This window comes from Rhinolophus hipposideros (assembly GCF_964194185.1).
Source record: "Rhinolophus hipposideros genome assembly, chromosome: 17".
In the NCBI taxonomy this organism is placed as follows: Eukaryota; Metazoa; Chordata; class Mammalia; order Chiroptera; family Rhinolophidae; genus Rhinolophus; species Rhinolophus hipposideros.
The window spans coordinates 38,406,253-38,427,067 of NC_138063.1; the positions used below are offsets into that span (position 1 = coordinate 38,406,253).

The following is a 20,815-nucleotide window of genomic DNA, read 5'->3' on the forward strand; positions in this document are numbered from 1 at the left end:
AACTATTCTACCTCAGCTATTTTTCCAAGCAATGCTTTTTCAATGAGAATTGATACTTAGAGATCATAATTTGGAGGTTTGGGGCATTCACTATAACTGGGTTTTCGTTGGTAGGTATTTTTAGCAGACAGAACTAGTAAACACATTTTTAGAAAAAGCAAATTAGTGGTATTTCCTCTTCAGGAAAGGATTTTTTCCACTTAGCTTTGATTTTAGGTATTAGTTTCTCTTGTCCCACTCTAAAAATCTTGGTACCTTAATAATTATTGTTGTTAATTTGCTGTATACTACTATATATTTTTTAAAATTTCTATGTAACAATATCAAGTTTACTACTAAAAAGATACTTGTACTCAAGATATATCCCACTGAGGATACATCATCAATCAATTTTGTTTGAATCTGAAATAATTCTTTATGTGATTATTGACATGAATTTGGTGTACATCTAGGTAGAATTTATTTTTTGAATGCTGTGAAGACTAGGTTCAATTTCATTTGTTTCCATGTGGTTAGTTCTCTGTCCCAGCTTTGTTTACTGGAAAAGCAGAGGTATCTTTTATTTTGTCGTGCCACTTATATATCAGGTGTCCATATGTGTGTGAGTTTACATCTGATCTCTCTATTCTGTTCCATTGGTTTACTTTTTATAAATTACACTATCTTGTCATACTTGTCATAGTCTAATAAATCTTGATTATATTAAAGAAGTTCTTTTACTTATTCTTTATTTTTTTCAGAATATATTGGCTATTGGTGCTTAATTTCAGCATGTCCAACATAATCCTGTTGTGATTTTTCATTGAGATTACCTTGACTCTAAATCAGTTTGGGGAAAATTGATATTTTTATAATAAAGAGTCTTTCAAATGAAGATCATTGCCTATATTTTCATTGAGTCCTTTAATATCTGTCAGTGAAGTTTTATGATTTTCCCTGTAGAGGATTTGCAATCTCTCATTGTACTTGTTGCTAGGTACTTCATATTTTTTGAGGCAATTTTAAATGGAGTTTTGTTTTTCAAGTTTTTTCTAACTGTGATTGCTGTTTTCATGGAAATGCAGTTGGTTTTGAATTTCACAGTCTTGTTTAACTCTTATTTCTGACAGTTTTTCTGTACTTTCAGTTTTCTATATTCACAAATATATATTTATGAATGATTAGTTTTGTTTCTTTCTGCCAATCCTTACACCTTTTCTTTCTCTTGCCTACTTCCCTGGCTAGGACCTCCAGTACATTCCTGAATAGAAGTGGTGATAGAGGACATCCTTATCTTGTTCCTGATCACAAAGGGAAAACTTTCACTATTTGACCATTAAGTATGATGTTTGTTGTAGTTTTTTTCTAGATAATCCTTTAGCAGATTAAGGAAGTTCCCTTCAGTTTCTGTCGTGTTAAGTATTGAGTTTATATATTAAATGGATGGTAAATTTTTATTAAATACTTTGATTGCATCTAATGCGATGATCATAAGTTTTTTTTCTTTAATCTGTTAATGTGGTGAATTACGTTAATTCAGTTTTGAATGCTTAGTCAATCTTGCATTCTTGTAATTGAAATGAAAAAAGTAGGTTCTTTTTTCATGACTCACTTGGTCATGATTTTTTTTTGTCATGGTCTTTTTAAAAAATGGTGTATTCAGTTTGTTAAAATTTTGATCAAGATTTTTCTGTGGTCATGAGTGTAATTAACCTTTAATTTTCCTTTCTTACAATGCTTTTGTTTGGTTTTTATTTGAAGGTTATGTTAGCTTCATAAAATTAGTTGGAGAGTTTTTAAACTTTTTTTACTCTGAAAGAATTTGCATAATAGAGCTGCTGTTTCTTAAATGATGGGTATAATTTTTTAGAAGAGCCATCTGGATCAGGAGTTTTCTTTTTGAGAAGGCTTTTAATTAATTTCTTTAATGGTTATATGACAATTTATATATTTCTGTTTTATGAGTTGCCTATTTTGGTAAATTATGCTTTTAGCATTTTATCTAAATTTTCAAATTTATTGCTATGAAGTTCATGAAATCTTACTTTTTTAATGTTCTCAGAATATGTAGTGATGTTTTCTTTTTTCTTTTAACATAGTTTATTTGTGCTTCTCTTTTAAAATATTTTTTTTGATCACTCTTGCCAGGTGTTAGACTTTTTTTTTTAAAGTCTTTTCAAAGAATCAGTTTTGGGTTCTGATCTTTCTCTGTCGCAACATTTCTCAAACTTTTTGTTCTCAGAACGCCATTACACTTAAAAATTATTGAGGACTCCAAAGAGTTTTATGTGGGCTATGTGTGTTGATATATTTGTAAATTTTTCTCAGTTTTTAAATTTAAACAAATAACTGAGAACAAATTAGAAATATTCATTTAAAATGAACATAAGAAACCCACTTCATGTTAATATTAAATAACATTCTTTAAAGGAAAAACAACTATATCTTTCAGAACAAATTTAGTGAGATGTGAATGACATTGTTTCATCATTTTGCAAATTTCCTTTAAATTGTCTGGTTAATAGAAAACAGCTGTATTCTCCTATCTACTTCTGATTTCAATATAGCATAGTATGTGTTGGTTGAAGTAGAATGAAATCCAGTCTCACCTAGATAGGGAGTTGGAAAAGAGAAGAATATTTTAATAGCCTTTTCAGATTGTTGTGGATAATCTTTGATAGTTCAGCAGATCTCAACAAGTATTGTTTTAAAGGTTAGTTGTAGTATGAAATCTGAAACCATATCAGTATACTTTTCTTACTCTGTACATTAAAGATTATTGGTCTGTCTTGCATATTGGATGGATCTTTTACTCATGCATGCTTTTGTAACACCATGCTGGTGTTGATCATTTGGAAAATACAATTTCACTGAGTTATGCACATCTTCCAAATACTGACATATTTCATTATATGATACCAGAAACCACATTTATTGAAGTCACTACCAGTCTCATCAGAAAAGACTTTAAGTAGTGAGATGCTGTCAATCTCAAGACAGTAAATATAAATTTGCCAAATTCCCAGTTCTTGCTTGAAAAGTTGAATTTGATCACTGGCAGCAAATGCTATTGGTTGTTTTCCATGCTAACTCTTCATTTTTGAGAAAATGTCTGCCAGATACCCAAACCTGGATAAGCATAGTTTATCTAATAATTGTTCTTTGAAGTAAAAATATGTTCCATGAAAACAGTGCCTAGATCAATTCACAGCTCAATCACAACGTGCTATTATCTTGCTTTGATTTGCAACGTTTATTATTTTCTCATTTTGTTTTACACAGAATATTTAACTGACACAGAGCGCTTAAATGAGTAATTTTTACTGCTTCATCAAGGACATTCTTAAGTGAAAATGATTTTTTCTTTTCTTTTTTTAACTGCTAGTGGTCTGTTGGCAGTTTTAAATGATTTACAGTAGAGTTTGTTACCTTGATTCATGCATGTTAAGGCTCCAGCAGTCATATCCAGTTTTTTGCTTTTGCACCATCATTGTAAATATCAATATAGCATAAAAGCCAAACATTATCATAGTAGTATTATGGAAATAGTTTTGACCTTTTGGATCTCCTAAAAGAGTCTTGAGAACCACTTTGTGAACCATTGCTTTTTTGTATGTTTTTGGTTTTTACTAATTTCTGATCTTACCATTATTATATCCTTTTATTTTCTTTTGGTGTATTTTGCTGTTCTTTATTCTGAGTTTTGAAGTGAAAGCCTACATCGTTAGTTTTCACCCTTCCATGCTAATATATTTGTATTTAAGGGCGGAAATTTTTCTCTAATCATAGTTGTGATATGTAGTATATTCACGTATTCACTGTCAAATAGTTTCTAATTTCCATTATTCTTTTTATATGGGTTGATAAGTATATTTCTGTGTTTCTAAACATGAAAAAATGTATCATTTACTTTTTCTTAATGATTTCTGGCTTTATTGCATTGTGGTTAGATAACATTTTGTATGATTTCAGTTCTTTGGAATTCTTTGAGATTTGTGGTGCCCGCATATGGTCGGTCAGTCTTTACAAATGTCTCATGTATACTTAAAAAAGGAAGGTGTTCGTTAGTGTCTGAGAACAGGCTCCATATATGTTTGTTAGGTCAAGTGTGGTAATCGTGTTTGATTTTTTTAACCTTTCTGATGTTTTGTTTGTCCTATTAGTTACTGGGAGATGTATGTTAAAATGTGTAAGTGCAGTTGTGAATTGATTTTTTTTTTTTTTGTAACTCTTCCAAGTTTTTGCTTAATACATTTCGAGGCACATTAGTAGGTGCATATATATTTAGAAATGTTACAGTTTTCTGGTTCTTTGTAACATTTGTCATTATGAAGTATCCCTTTTTATCTTTAATATTGCTTTTTGTCCCTATGTCTACTTATTTGATATTTGTGTAGCTCGTCAGCTTTCTTTAGTGTTTGCATGGTATATCCACCTTTTCATTTCCATGTGTTAGAGATAGATATGTCTTATGAACAGCATGTAGATTACAAATAAAAATCCATTCTAGCAAACTTGGTTTCTCAATTGGAACATTAAATCCATTTATAGTTAATCACTCCTATGTGTGACTTTAACCTACTGTCATACAATTGCACTTGCTGTTTATTTGTTATATATTCCTTTTTCTGTTCTTTTTGGCTTCTTTATAATTATTATTTTACTGTCTTTTTTTTCTGTGCTAGTTTGGAAATTGTATACTTAAATTATATACTTACTGTTCTCTTAGTGTTTACTATACAGTTTGTAAAATGCATCCCCAGACAACTAAAGGGCCTTCAGATACTTTATTTCTATTCATTACTTCAATGACATCTATTGTTGTCACACATTTTAAATCTCTAAATGTTTACTCATGAATGATTGTTTTAACTGTCTTTTCATAAGTTAGTATTCATTAGAGTTATCGTCATTGTTATTTCTGATACTTATCATTCCTCCCTTCATTTATAACTTTTTTTATGAGATTTTTTTTCCCATCTGAATAACATATTTTAATATTTCCTTTTAGCACTGGTTTATTGGTGACAAATACTTTCAGGTTTTTTTCCTGTTGTTTTTTTTTTTTTTTAATGCCTTTATTTCACCATCATTCTTTTGTTTTTTCTTTTTTTAAATTTTTATTGGGGAACTGTGTTTTTCCAGGATCCATCAGCTCCAAGTCAAGTTGCCTTTTCAATCTAGTTGCAGGGGGCGCAGCCCACCATCCCATGCGGGAATTGAACCAGCAGTCTTGTTATTAAGAGCTCGTGCTCTAACTGAGCCATCTGTCTGCTCTCTCACCATCATTCTTAAAGGATGTTTTTGCCAGGAACAGATTCTAGGTTGGCATGTCAGTGCATTCAATTCATCATTCTGTTGTTTTCTGGCATTTATTTAAAATTTAGTTGTCAATGTAAATGTTACTATTTTAAATGTAATCTGACTATTTTCTTTGTATTGAAGATTTTTTTGCTTTGTGTAGTTTTCTGTAGTTTTATTACGACATCTGTAGGTGTGGATTTCTTATTACTTGTTTTGCTTGGTGTTTGTTGAGATTTCTGAAATTTGTGGATTGATGTCTTTCATCAGTTTGGGGAAATTCTCAGTTGGCTTTCCAGATTGGCTAACATTCCCATAACAAAGGTCCCCCCAAGTTTGGGCCTATCTCTGGATATTTTTCTTCTCCTGGATCTTGGCCTGATCATTTACTACTTTGTCTGCTCTTTCGTATCTTTAAACATACTTTGTCCAGCTTTTATTATTGTCTTCAGAGGGTTATTTGAATGCCATAGTTTGTCATTATCCTAGGTGATTCTTTTAACTACTAGAATTGAATTATGTTTTGCTATCCATAGAATATTAATGACCCTTATGGCTTCTCAAATATGACTTTTTGGTGAGAGAACAAACACTTACAGAATGACTACTATGTATGGGTCCTTTTAATACTTTATTTCATCCTCAGGATCCTTTAAGATACTTTATTAGTCCCATTCTGTGATTGAGGAGGCTGAGTCTCAGGTTAATTAACATGCTTAGGGGCTTGTAGTTGGTAAGTGGTAGCGTGGCATTTAAACTTAGACCTTACTGAAAGCAGTTTGTGTATTACGCTATCAAGTCATGTTGCAGTTAGGATGGAATGGAGTAAAATACTTGACTGATTTGCTCTTAAGCTTGTGTATCAGGGTAGGGCTTAACTCATCTCAAAACTTGAATCTAAAATTTACAAGCTACAGTGTCTTGATTGTTCTATCGTGTTGTTATAGAAATGAAGAAATGAATGCCTTATCATTTCTGGTTTATCTTATTTGGTGCTATTTCTGTACCTAGGTGTTAAATAAAAAAGTTCAATGAGTCATCTGCTTATAGTTTGGGGACTAAAATACAGGTTTAAGTGTCAGGTTAAGAATTTAGCTTGTATCACCATGGTGACCTGTAACTCAGTGATTCGTAACCTTTTTTCTTGTTCTAGCACATATGCAAGATATGACACATTCTCAGCATGTTCTCGTCAGTAATAACTCATTATTACTGACTGAAGAGGGATTCTCCAGTCAGGACATTAAGGGTAAAAGGGGGCATGTTTCCCTCTAAGGAGTCTTATATTGTTGGAGAAGAGGTAGTTTGTAGAGTGTGCTTGGATGATTCTGTATCCCTTTCACATCCCTTCTACCTAACCAACTGAGATTCTCTTAATTTATGATACTATGGAAACTGTGGATTTTGTCAGTTGGTCTTAATTTGAAATAATGTCTCCATAAAATGTGGAAATACCTTAAAATCTTAAACATTATAGCTTCTCAAATGTATTTTATATTCTCTTTAGCTTTTATAAAGAATGCCAAATATTTGGTTAGATCATGTATTTTGAGGTTTACTCATTTCTCTTGCCCTTTCTCAGGAAGGTATTAATTTTTGAGATACCAGGAAGGTAAAACTGAGCATACCATAAAAATTCATTATGATACAGCACAAAATCTATAATTCAGGACTTACTATTCTTACCTGTTGTTGTTAAGTTAAAAACTCCTACTGAATTTTTTATATGTTTATTATAGAATTCACATTTTTCTCTATAGATAAATTAGGGCAGTAAAAATTATTACCATTTATATTCAGACAAAGTATATTATTATTTTACCATTACCTAGTTATCAACCATTTGAAAGGAAAGAGACACATTTCAGTACAAATCTACCATTATTTCACTCATTTACCATTGAGTCACCATTTTACATCATATTTTACTATTGAATATAAATACTGACATTTGTATATTTTGAAGTAAAATGTTTTCCTCTTCATACTAGTCAAAGTTTAAAAATAGATGGTCAAGTTTTTACTTAAAATAATAGATATTTTGAAGGTCAAGTTGCTTGGGAAGCTGAGTTAAAGGAGGAGGAGTTCTAGAAATAGAAATAAATATATATCCTTATAGTAGTGGGAATAAAAGAGGGTTGAATCAATAATGAAAAGGGCTAGAGAGGGGAACAAAAATCAACTAGAAGGAAAACAATTGTTTTGGAGGTAAAATAGGAAGTGAAGTGAATTTTGGGAAAACTAGAATAAAAGAATACATAATGAATATAACCAATCTGACAAAAGGGAGAATATACTAGTTACTAACTGTGCTTTGAGAAATTGACCCTGAAAAAGAACTGTGTGTCATAGAATGATTTTACTAAAGTTTTGCAGAATGGAATTTTCACTTTACTTCATTTAACTGGTTGTGGGAATTGGAAATATGCTCATAATTATACTCGTGTGTAGGTTTAACCATCAGATTTTTTCATGTCCCCCAAAAAGAAGAATTATATATTTATAGTAATACTGTGTTTCCCCGAAAATAAGACCAGGTCTTATATTAATTTTTGCTCCAAAAGACGCATTAGGGCTTATATTCAGGGAATGTCATCCTGAAAAATCATTCTATGGCTTGTTTTCCAGTTAGGTCTTATTTTCGGGAAACACAGTATTTCACGTACCTGAAACTAGGCTAGATCTAGCAAGATTCTATTTGAAAGAAAGTCAAGAATTCAAAAGCCAGGAATAAATGGAAAAAGACCTATAAGGAGAAAAATAAAGAAAGCCAGTGCACTACATAGACATTTTACTTTTTTAGTTTGGGCCCTGTATATTCTTATTACAAAAGCATTATAGGCATACCTCAGAGATAATACAGGTTCAATTCCAGACCACCACAATAAAAGAAATACTGCAATCAAGCAAATACCACAATAAAGCAAGTTACATGAATATTTTGGTTTCTCAGTGTACATAAACATTATGTTTATACTGTAGTTTGTTAAGTGTGCAATAGCTTTATGTCTAAACAATGTACATATCTTAATTAAAAAGTACTTTATTGCTAAAGAATGCTAGTCATTTGAGCCATCAGCAAGTCATAATATTCTTGGTGGAGCGTTTTGTAAAATGCAGTATCGGAGACGCCTAGGAAATTTAAATGCAATAAAATGAGGTATGCCTGTTTAAGTTCATAACAGAAACTATTCTTAAACTTACACATATTTTAACATTTGTTTCTTTAATGTTAAGCCCCACCATAGCTGAGAAGCAGCAAATCAGAAATGGCAGAAGAGTGTATTCTATAGGCAGGCATACATACGAGCATTTTTTCTGACAGTTAAGGTGGCCCGGAAAGACTGAATATTTATAAAAAGCTGACAGTTCAAAATGTACAGTACTCTTGCTCCTTCCTTGGTAAACCTTGGCGGCATTGTTTGAATGCTGGTTCTTGGAGTTGGTATTTACTTTCTGAAACAACATAAACTATTGACATAATTATTTTCATCATATGAACTAGGAACAATTTTACTAGTAGAAAATAAGACTATATTATGTGTATACAGTTCTTTTCCTTCTCACATATACTTTGAAGAAATTGCATTTCTAAGTTTTAGCCTAATATTAGTTATTGTTCGTTTATTTTTGTCATCTGCTAAATTTTAGCATATATGAAGTGCAAGGCACCATTGGTTTAGGAAAGAATGAGAGAACAATTTAAATCATGAAAAGTTTTTGTTCATTAATTTTTCTGTGGGGGAAAAAACTTGAGAAAATAGTCTTTCTATTTTAAGGCCTACAGTCTGGAACTATTTCTACAGAATTAAACATTTTAGCACTGGAAGGAACTTGGATAATCACACAGTCTCGTGGTTCTTTACCTTTGGTGCACATTTTCAAAGTTTCTTAGGTGATTCTAATGGTCAGCTAGGAACTGAGGACCTTTTCATGCTTTTTAAATGGAGTATCCAGTGACATTTCTGAGGATATGTGAAACTTGAGGAAAATATGATTCCTATTCCTGTAGTATCTACTTCATTTGATGTGTACCATGAACTATTTTTACAGTATAAGAAAGATAATACTTATTCAGTAATGTTATGAGCATTAAATAAAACAATTTACGGTGTCCAACGTGAAGGAGGTGCTCAGTAAATTTTGATGATGATGAAGATGAAAGTAGTACACAATTGGAAAGTATAAATGGAAAGAGAAGACAGATTCAGGAGTATTTGAAGCAAGACTAGCAGGATTCATTTACTGAATAATATGAAGAGTAAGGGAGAGTTTGGAGACTTGACATAGTGATACCATTCACTAAGATTGAGTGTGTAAGCTTGTCTCAATTTTAAAAGAAGGCTGAAAACTTATATTTTGCAGTGCTATTCTTATATTTTAAAGAAACACTGAAGATAATTTTATCAGACGTATTTTTAGTTTTATGGGCATTTAAACTTGAGAGTTCATTTATTTACTACATATTAAGTGCCTATTGTGTGACAGGCAGTAGGTAACTTTGAAACGTCAGTGAACAAAACAAACATTTCTGCTCTCGGGTTTTATATTCTAGCAGCAAGGCAGGCATAATAAATAATTTGTAGCCACATACCCCTCCTTGCTATGAATAAATAAATAAAGTTTGTTGGAAGATAATAGCTACAGAAATGGAAAAAATAGAGCAGGGAAAGGTATATTGGGAATGCTGGAGGCGGGGGATAGAATTTGCAACATGAAATAGAGTGGTCATGGTAGGTCTCATTGAGAAAGTGACATTTGAGCAAAGACTTGAGGCAGGGTGTTTGAGGCAGAGGAAATAAGCTGTGGAAAGGTCCTGAAGTACAACTGTCCCTGGCTTGTTCAAGGAACAGCATGATGGTTTTTGTGGCTGGAACAGAATACGGTGAGAAAGTTGTATGGACAGATCCTATCTTGTAGGCTATTGTAAGTACTTTGGTTTTTACTCTGAAATTGGAACTTCTTGAAGAATTTGGAGTAGAAGAGTGAATTGATGTATTTTAACAAGCTTATTCTGATTACTATGTATAGATTTACTATAAAGAAGCATGGATCGAAGCAGGGAATCCAGTTATGAGGCTATTGTAGTCATCAACATGACACATGATGGTGGCTTGTACCACGATGGTAGCAGAGGAGGTGGTGGTAGGAGTGGTCAAATTTAACACTTGCTGAAAAATGCAAGTAACTTACAACAATTTAACTTCCTTTATCTTGCTGTCTTCAGTGTTAGTCTTGTCATATACTTCTGCATATGTTAAACCATACAAGTAATTGTTACTGTTATTTTAAATACCAATATTAATTTATATTTATCTACCAATTTATATTTACTTTTCCTTTCTATCCCTCCAGTTCTGTACTTCCATCTGGGGTCTTTTTCTTTTAGCTTGATGAATTCCCTTCACTTGTAAAGGGATTCTCTCAGCTTTTGTTCATCTGAAACTATTAACTTCATATTTACTTGGAGGATATTTTCTCTTAGTATAGAACTTTAGGTTGATGGGTGTTTTTTTTTTTTTTTTTTTTTTGTCTTAGCACTTTAAAGATGTCATTTTGTTGTATTCTGTTTCCATATTTTCTGATAAAAAATTGGTTGTTAGTCTTATTGGCATTAGTTACCCTGAAGGTAACATGTCGTATTTTCCCTGGTTACTTTTAAGATTTTCTCTTTTAAGACTTTTTACTCTGATGTGTCTAGGTATGTTTTTTTTCCATATCATGCTGAGGTTTGTAGAGGTTCATACATGTGCTAGAGACTCATGTCTTTTGTTAGCTTTAGAAAATTTTTTTTCTTTTTAATATGGAACGCTTCACGAACTTGCGTGACATCCTTGCACAGGGGCCATGCTAATCTTCTCTGTATCGTTCCAATTTTAGTATATGTGCTGCCGAAGCGAGCACAGCTTTAGAAAATTCTTTACCAGTATTCTTCAATATTACCTATGGTTAATTTTTTCTATTGTTATTTATAACTCTAGTTAGAGGTGTTGGACCTTTTCACGATGTTGTACATTGTCTTTGCATTTTTCAACCTTTTAAAGTATGCAGTCCATTGGTTTTTAGTATATTCACAGTTCTGTGCAACTATCACCACTGTCCAAAATTCCAAAACATTTCCATCACCCCCAAAAGAAACCTCATAATTGTTGACGGTCAATCCCAAGTTGCCCCTCTGCCCATCCTCTGGCAACAACTAATCAATCTATTTTCTGTCTTTCTGCATTTATCTTTTCTGAACATTTCATATAAACAGTTATACAATGTGTGGCCTTTGAGTCTGGCTTCTTTCACTTAGCATAGTGTTTTCAAGGTTTATCTGTGTTGTTGTATCAGTACATTTATATGGCTGAATAAAATTCCATCGTATGGATATACCACATTATGTTTATCCAGTCATTTAGTTGATAGACATTAGGTGTTTTTTTCCTACTTCTTTGGCCATTATAAATAATGCTATGAACATTTGTATCCAAGTTTTATGTGAACATATTATGCCTTCAGTTATTTTGGGTCTATACCAGGAGTGGGATTGTTAGGTCATATGGTAACTCTACGTTTAACTTGTTGAGGAACTGCCAAATTGTTTTCCACAGTAGCTATACCCTTTTACAATCCTACTAGCATGTATGAGAGTTTAATTTGCTCTGCATTCCTGCCAATAGTTGTTACTGCTGTAGCTTTTTTTAATAACCTAATGGGTATTGGCTGTTTATTCTTGTTTTTTAGAATGTTTGTAATTTTTTAAAAAAAAAGTTTCGTTTTATTATTTACAGACTATTTTCAAACAAACCACCCACTCTGCAAACAGAAAGTTTTGGCTTTTCTCAGAGCCCCCAGAATATAAATTGGAGCCTCTGTAACACAGTTTCTTTCCCAGAGAGGGGAGTGAGAGAGAGAAAAAAATTACCTTTTGCTTCCATACTGTTTGGACAGCCCTGTCTATAGCCACACACCCTTCCTTGCCTTAAACTCTGGCTCCAGTTGCTGGGGTCCAGGAGGAGGCCTCAGCCTGAGGCAGATATGAACCAGTCATTCAACCTCCATCTTATTCTTCTGCAAAGAATCAACGAATAAAACCACTCAACTGGATAAAAATGCTTAGAGACGCTGATCTTATTCCGAATCTGTCTCTGTGTGTCTCGATAATAATCATTCTCATCCTAGGCGAGATAGCCTTATAATCCTCCCCATGGTTCTCCACCACATAGCCAGCCTACATAATCTATGAGGTCCTGAAAGCGTATTTCCTTTTCTGGGCGGCTGGCTTCTGCCGCCAGGTCATTTAGCACATAGAGCTTCCCCTGAGGCCTGTTGCCATGTCCACTCCATGGCCTCATCTTTCTCTTACAGGGGCACTGCCTTGTTGGGGTCCTTGGCTAGCCCCATCTTGGCCAGGTTGCACCACAGTGACTTGTTATGGTCCCAGGTATGTCAGATGTAGGAGCTGCCTGCAGTCTAGCATTCCGGTTAAAATGATTCATTTAACAATGTAATCAAACTTCTGTCTCCGGGTCTTCCCCTTGGCCTTGGGCATCGCGCTGACCACCACACAGCAACTCAGAATCTGCGCCTCTCACTCTCAGCACCTGGTGTAGCCAACTCCTGCCAGTCGCGCTTGGTTTGGCAGGCTTTTTAGAATATGTAGTCCTCCCTGTAGTTACACAGTGCTGATTACTATGACTCCCAATCAAATGCCTTGTATTTTTTAACGGAATGCCAGACATTATGAATGAACAATTGTGTGGGCTCTACTTGGTGTTATTTTCTTCCAAAGAGTTAAGTTTTTATTTTGGTAGGTGAAGTACTATGAAATCACTTTGAGCTTATTGACAGTTGATTATAACACTTGTTAGGGTTGATCTGTTTCAGTTTTGACCTTAATTTAAGGAGAGACTTTTTTGAAGTCTTAAATAGAGGGCTTGAGTTATTTATGAAGGCCATTTTAACTTGGTGGGACCTATACTCCGTTTTTCTCTTGTTAGCACCGGACAGAAGCTAAAATCTCTGCTCCACTCTTTAGCCTAACTGCTGTTTTCTGCTAGTTTTCTTGAATTTCCTTCCTTTTTGTGGTTCTTCTCTGAGGCTTTGTTCTTTAGTTTCCAGCTCTCTGGTAGCCAAAAACTCTTGTCTTCTCAGGCCAGTAGACCTGCCACTTTCTACTTGGACTCTTGTTTGCCTGTTATACTGCAAAATCAGGGAAAAAGGCAAGGTGATTGTGTAGCCCATCTTCTATGCTTCCCTTCTTTCAAGAGTTGTAACCCTTCCTGTTCTTTTCTGTGTACAGTGCTCTTTAGTGTTTTCAAACAGTTTTTACATTTGTGTAGATAACTTATCAGCAGGAGGGTTTGATATAAGCCTACTCTATTATGGGAACCATGGATCCTGATGTTGTATGAACTGAAAAATTCATACCAATTGAGAATGAAAACATGAATTTTCAATATAAAATTTGGACAGAAATATAGGAGGAAGGATTTTTATTTTCAAACAAGAGGGTCAAGGTCAGCCATGTTTGAAGGATGGTAAATAAACAATAATTTAAAACTAAGATATGTGACACTGAGTTAATGTTTGGTAACTTTTTTGAAAACTGAAGAAGATGGTTAAGTATTTAAAGACTACAAATTGAATAAAGAATTTCAGATGAGAATGAGACAATGTTTAATAAAAAGCATCATCTGGATTTAGTAGTGAAGAAATTAAGATTATGAATTTTAAGTGGGTACTATTAGAGTAGCACCTGGTTGTATTTGTATATGTTAGTGGTTATGGATGGAGATTGAGTGTTTACATATGATGACTAAAAAACAATGTATATCTGTTAACTGTGCCAGAGAGGACTGTGTGTATAATATCTTGATGGTACAGACATAGTAACTGGCCATCTAAAAACGGAGAAAGAGAAGGACTGAAGTTATAGGGATAGGCATTATGTTTAAAACATAGATAAGTAGAGAAAGGAGGCAGAAATATTAGCTTGGTGCAAAAGTAATTGTGGTTTAGAAGGTTAAAAATAATTGCAAAAACTGCAATTATTTTTGCACCAACCTAATAGATATGTAAAGAATAATACTTTCCTATCCTCCTGCAGGCTTAAAAATGGGAGTTTGTAAATAAACTAATCATTTGCTTTCTTCACCAAATTATCCCCAAGAAGGGAGCCAGGTGTTGCAGACCACCTTGTATCTATCTGTGTTTTTCCTTTTGCCCTTTTGTGAACTCTCAAGGTTAGTCAGTGATTTTCTTCACACTTTCATTAGGAAATTTGCCAAAGGCATCCTTTTGAGGCAGCTGTCTCTGTACCCTTGGAGGCCATCAGTAATGTTTCCAATCTATAGAAGCAGTCGGCACAGAAATGTTAGGCTGAACTGAGTCTTTGTGGTTTAAAGCATTCCCCAGCCAACACCATTTCCCCCCTCCCCAAACAGTATAACGTATATTACATTTGGGGGCTCTGGTTCTTTAATAATTTTTTGCTCCTGTATCTTTTCAGGTAAAATCCATCATTAATAGAAAATACATCCAAATGTATTAAAGATAAGAGACTTAATTTTTAAAACAATTTAAATAACAATGGACACATTAGAAATCCTTATACATATATAAATGAAAATTCTTTTTGGATAGGATGTTAACATTTTTATTTTCATTATTGAGATTTTATAGAGTAAAATATACTTTCGTTGTGTTCTTTTGGTCTAAGGTGGTCAGGTGATATATTCATGCTAATGATCTTGTGAAGTTTTGGGGGCATATTAAATAGGATGTTAGTAAGTCCATGATTAAAATGCATTAAAAGAAATTGAAATGCGTATGTGATTTTGTTCCTAATTTAATAATATAGGCAACTGTTATACCATATGCATCTTTAATATATTAATCTAACTGTTTCTTGTTTTCTAAACTGTCTTCTTTCAGCCACCCACACAGAATATGCCTATGGGTCCTGGAGGGATGAATCAGAGCGGCCCTCCCCCACCTCCACGCTCTCACAACATGCCTTCAGATGGAATGGTAGGTGGGGGTCCTCCTGCGCCACACATGCAGAACCAGATGAACGGCCAGATGCCTGGTAAGTTTTTCTCCTCTAAGACATTAACACCAGAGTTGCTTAGCAACTGAAACGACATGGGGGCTCAAGGGATACTAGATTGTTGATGACAAAACTGCTTTGAATGCCCCCGAGTACAAGCTCTCTTAGAGTTTGTTAGCTACAGAGCTACGTGACCTGTATTCAGTGTTTATCAGGCTGCCCTTGGGCTTTGATGTAGCTGACACACAGCGTTCCTCTGATAAACAGAACTGGCTAAATTTAGTCTGTCTGCAACTATGCAGTGCAGCTGGCTTCAGAAGCTTTTTGGAAAAAAAAGCATTGTGTGAGGCTTAAGAATTAAATTCTGTTTATAAAAAGATGGTATACATTTCCTTGAGTTTTGTATTAAAAATTTATTGGTCTCAGAAACAGTATTGCTGGAAAAACACATAGGGAAAAGAAACAACAATTTCTAAAGTGCTAATATATTTAGTATTTCCTCATTGATACTATTGGGGCTGAGTATAGATTTGTATGAGTACATATATTTATAACATAAATATGGAAATTAACATTAAAGCAAAATTAACAGCTGAAAAATAATGACAGCTTTCTTACATAATGAGCCATTCCCTTTACTGTTTACCCATTCTAAGTTTAGAGCCACTTAGAATATCTTTCAAGCCATTGGATGCTTGTTTAGTTACCCTTTGTTGGTTTGGATTTTTAATCTGAAAAGTAGCTTTAAATTACTTTGGTTTTGTGTAACAGCCACAGCCCATACTTAAAATATCTGGTGGGGTGTTTTCTATATTTAATACAAGAATATTTTTACTTTCTAAAGGCAAAGGTAATATTCATTAACTAAAAGGAAATATTACACAAATAGCAGTAATGAAAGTAAATTAAAATAACAGCAATTTATTTTTAAAATTAGTAATTAGTATCCTTAGGATAGTTTCAGCTTAGCTGATTGTATTGGTTGATAGCATTGGTGTCCAGGGACAATGAGTGTAGACAGCCAAGCTAAAGAGCACAGAGCAAGTGGCCAACTAGCCTACTTATAGAAGGTTGTTGTGTGATTGATCAGCTAGAAGGGCCATGGTGTTTTAGTGGTTATTTTCTATTTTCTGCTAAAGCTTGCCCCAGTCAGTGGCCCACACTAGTATGGAAGTAGGACTAAAGACATAACTACTTGTCAGTTGTAGCCAGGAGGAATCTTCTTGCTGAATCCACATTTAGCTTATCAGGACACAATGGTTGTAGAACTGGAAGGGTAGTAATTATGCAAGTTAGCAAGTCAGAAGTTTTGTGAGTTTTTTTTATGGTGGTACCTTTAATTAAGATTTTGACTTAACTTGTCCATATACATTCAAGCCTAAGGCTGAAGAAACAGTTTAGCAGCAATATAATTACTGTTGACATGAAATTTTATTTTTTGTGTAAGGCCATCTGGCATAGTTATATTCTTTATAAGCCAGAGATTTTTAATCAGTTATGACGTAGGTTGTCCAAAATACTGTAGAGCTTCCAAAACAATTTATAGATACCATGTTTTCCCCAAAGTAAGACCTAGCCTGACAATCAGCTCTAATGCATCTTGTGGAGCAAAAATTAATACAAGACTGCTTATATTAATTTTTGCTCCACAAGATGCATTAGAGCTGATTGTCCGGCTAGGTCTTATTTTCGGGGAAACACGGTAGTTATAGTTAGGTGTAGGAGAAATTGAAAGTCTAGTTACTTATATTTTTTTAATAAGTTCCTTATAGCATTTAGTTAACTGTTTTGTACACAAATTAATATATATGCTTTCCATTTACTATTTTAGTTTAGTTTTTAATATTTTATAATCTAAGTTGCAGAACTATTTATATACTGTTTAATCTTGGTCAAACAACCTCTCAATCTCATTTCCTTTTCGTGAAAAGTTAACTGAATTTTTTTTAAAAAAGACCAGAGAGTAAATGCATATGGTACCAAAATCGAAAAGTACCAAAATGTATATAAACCTTCACCTCTCCAGACACTTCCTGTCATTGGTGTCTAGTTGTCCTTCAAGAGAGATTTTCTGTATATAAAACGTGTATGTGTGTTTTACATGTTTTAAGGATATATATTCTTTTGTCGTCTTACTCTTTTTTTAAAAACAAAAAAGTAGCATACATTAGTATTAGATATCATTTTTTTCCCTTTTAAAGGTGTGTCTTGGAGATCATGAGTATATAAAGATATATTTTGGAGACCACTCAGTGTATAAAGAGCTGTCTCATTTTTTTTTTTTATTGGTGACATCGTTGCATTCTTTTTATGAATGCCTCTAATTTATTTGAGCAGTTCCCTTATGATAGAAATATAGGTTGTTTCTAGTCATTTGGTATTAAAAATTATGCTGCCGTGAATATGCCTGTAAAATATATATAACTAAATAAACAAACACAATTTTGCATCTATATACACATGCACATAAAAACTTGTATATTTATTTATAAGATAAATTCTAAGAACTGAAATTGCTGAGTTAAAGGTATATGCATTTTAACATATGATAGGCATTGCCAAATTGCTGTACATAAAAAAATAGTACTTATTTATATATTCTGTGAACAATGTATGAAAGTACTTCTTTCTTCCTAGTGAAATTGGATCAAACTTTTGATCTTTGCGAATCTGAAAGATGAAAATGGGCCTCATAGTTTTAACTTGCCTTTTTGTATTATAAGTGAAGCAAGCAGTCTTCCCACATTTATGACCCCTTTTATAATTTTTTGTGTGAACTGGTCACTCGTGTCCTTTGCTCTTTTTCTGTTGGCAGTCTTTTATTTAAATTATATGTTATAATTTATATGTTATAGTTTGGTCTATAATATATATGTTATAAACAATTTTTTCCCAGTATATTTTTTTATTTAATTTTTTTTCTTATTCAAATTTTTTATTTTCATGTAGTCTAGTTTATCAATCTAATGGCCCTGGATTTTCTGGCATACTTAATTTAAGCAGGCCCTTCCACTCCAAGATTATTTTAAAATTTCTGAAATTCTCTTATTTTTCTTTTTCTTTTTTAACGTTTAGGTTTTTTTATTCATCTGGAATTAGTGTAGGTGGAAGTAATGTGGTAGGGATCCAACTTGTTTTTTTCCAGATGGCTACTCATTTGTCACAGCACCGTTTATTGAATTATCTTTCTTTTACCCACTGATGCTTAATACCACCTCTGTAATCATTTACTAAATTATGCATTTGGGCCTGTTTTTAGACTTTGCTCTGGGTTCATTGATCTGTTAATTTATTTATGTGCTAATACTACACACTTTTAAGTACTCCAGCTTTATGTTTTGCTGTCTAATAAAGTTAGTACTCCCTCATTACTCTGGTTTTTTCAGAATGTTCCTGGCTTTTCAAAAGCATTTATTTAATCTGTAAAATAGGAATAATTACCACCTCACAGTATTTGCTAATCATTCATGTAAAACACTTTCTTTGTTTGCTATTGACAAATACTCAAGTTACTGTTTGGTATTATTACGGTAATGCAAAAATAAAAAAACTTTAAAGATATTTCTCTATAGACCATCTGTTTAACTTTCATATTTTGCTTCTGATCACTTGTCTTCAAAGGACCTAACCATATGCCTATGCAGGGACCTGGTCCAAATCAACTCAATATGACAAACAGTTCCATGAACATGCCTTCAAGTAGCCATGGATCTATGGGAGGTTACAACCATTCCGTGCCATCATCACAGAGCATGCCTGTACAGAATCAGATGACAATGAGTCAAGGGCAACCAATGGGAAACTATGGCCCCAGACCAAATATGAATATGCAACCAAACCAAGGTAAATAAGCTTTGTGTTATTCTTAACTAGAATGCTATGTCAACTTTTGAAAATAAAACAAGTTTCTCAAGTTGTTAGCTGATGCATAAAGATGGAAGTTTGAAGGGAGATTTTATACCTATAAAAAAGGAACGTTGAGTTTGAAACCAGCTTAATATAATTTTTTGACATTTAGAAATTACTTAATTTAGCTTTTTAAGCTTATTTATTTTTATGTCTTTTGGACAGTTTATTTGAGGATCTATATTTTTGGATTTAAAAAAGACTAATCAATGAATAACCAAACATTGGGTTTAAAGCTAGAAAATTGAAAATATAATTTTATTATTTCAAGTACAACTCCTTACAAAACATCTACTCTGTGGTTCATTTTACTCGTTAAGACTATATTAATTTATATTAATGTCCCTTGATTTATACAGATGTTTTCTGATGTTGTGTTTCAACATGAAAAGGTAATTGTAACATAATTTGTTATTAGAATGTTTAATGGAAGTGCTTCTATATTCTTGTATTAGACTGGTGTGAGGTCTGTTAAAGTTTATTACCAATCTCAGAGAATCAAATTGTTATCATGTTTCTCTTTTAAGTATTCTTGTGACTAATAACTAAAAACCAGTAAGTGGTGCTCTGTTCTGCTAATTGCTTGTTAAAACACTTGGCATATTGCCAGCCTAAAGCTATTTCAATTACAAAAATGTGGTGAGGTTAAGAGTATAAGATAGATTTAATGTATTTGCAATAAAATTTTATAGATTTTGATTATGAAAAACAAATCACTACAGTGAACCCAGATAAAGGAAATTAATGTTAATCTTGTGCAATAATCTAATTTTTCAATATTAATACAGATACTTGCTATAATTTTGATGAGATCCACTGAAAACAAAGGGACATAATAGAATAAATTGTAAGTGAATATAGCGTCACAAAATTAGTGCTTGCTCCATTTTTAGTGCCTACAATAGAATAGTTTTTTATTAGGTCAATTGAAGATTCAAAACAAGAACAAGATCCAGTCAGTGCTAGGTCAGAATGGAGTTCAGATGTCTCTCCATATATAGTTGGTTTCCAGGAGACAGAGCAAGAAAATTGATAATAATTTGGATAACAACTATAATAATGATGGCATACTTAGAAACTAGTTAAGAAAAGTTAGGGTATACACAAAAAGTATTGCTGCAGCATAGTTTGATATGACATAAGATTTGAAGAAGGAAAAATAAAGCTTGCAGCAATGTGCATGTAGAAAAAAATAGTTACTGTTTTTTGGAGAAAGGAGTTGAGGTATTTATAGGAATTTTTCATTCTAAACTTAGGGATCAACTATTTTTAAAAATGTATTTTGTACTAATGTATAATTTTTTTCTTTTACTATGGTAGTTATCTTTTTTTTGCTTTGTTTTCATAATTTATGAATTTTGTAATACAAAATACACTGTACAGAAAATGACAAGGTATCTGATTTAAAGAAAAAAAGTTACTTTTCAAAGAGAGACTATGGTGGAAATAAGTGAAGAAATTTTCAATGTTTTAACAATCTCTTCAGGACAAATAAACTTCAGAATCAAAGAAGACCAAAGAAAATTACAATTACCAAAAAAAAAAAAAAAAAGAAAGAAAAAGAAAATTATGCTAAGTTCTAGCAATATCCCC

General features: G+C 32.9%; 1 protein-coding gene across 6 annotated transcripts in view; it reads left to right on the forward strand.

Annotated features, from left to right (window-relative positions):
• SS18 (SS18 subunit of BAF chromatin remodeling complex) overlaps positions 1-20,815 on the forward strand; it is a 94,199-nt gene that overhangs the window by 46,733 nt on the left and 26,651 nt on the right. For 5 of the 6 annotated variants that reach the window (XM_081078327.1, XM_081078326.1, XM_081078328.1 and 2 more), the window contains 2 exons: positions 15,202-15,355; positions 18,938-19,159. In XM_081078327.1, coding sequence (XP_080934453.1) covers positions 15,202-15,355; positions 18,938-19,159 — 376 coding nt within the window. Of the gene's footprint in view, positions 1-1,224; positions 1,320-15,201; positions 15,356-18,937; positions 19,160-20,815 lie in introns of all 6 variants that reach the window. The other variant, XM_081078330.1, reaches the window with a different exon arrangement.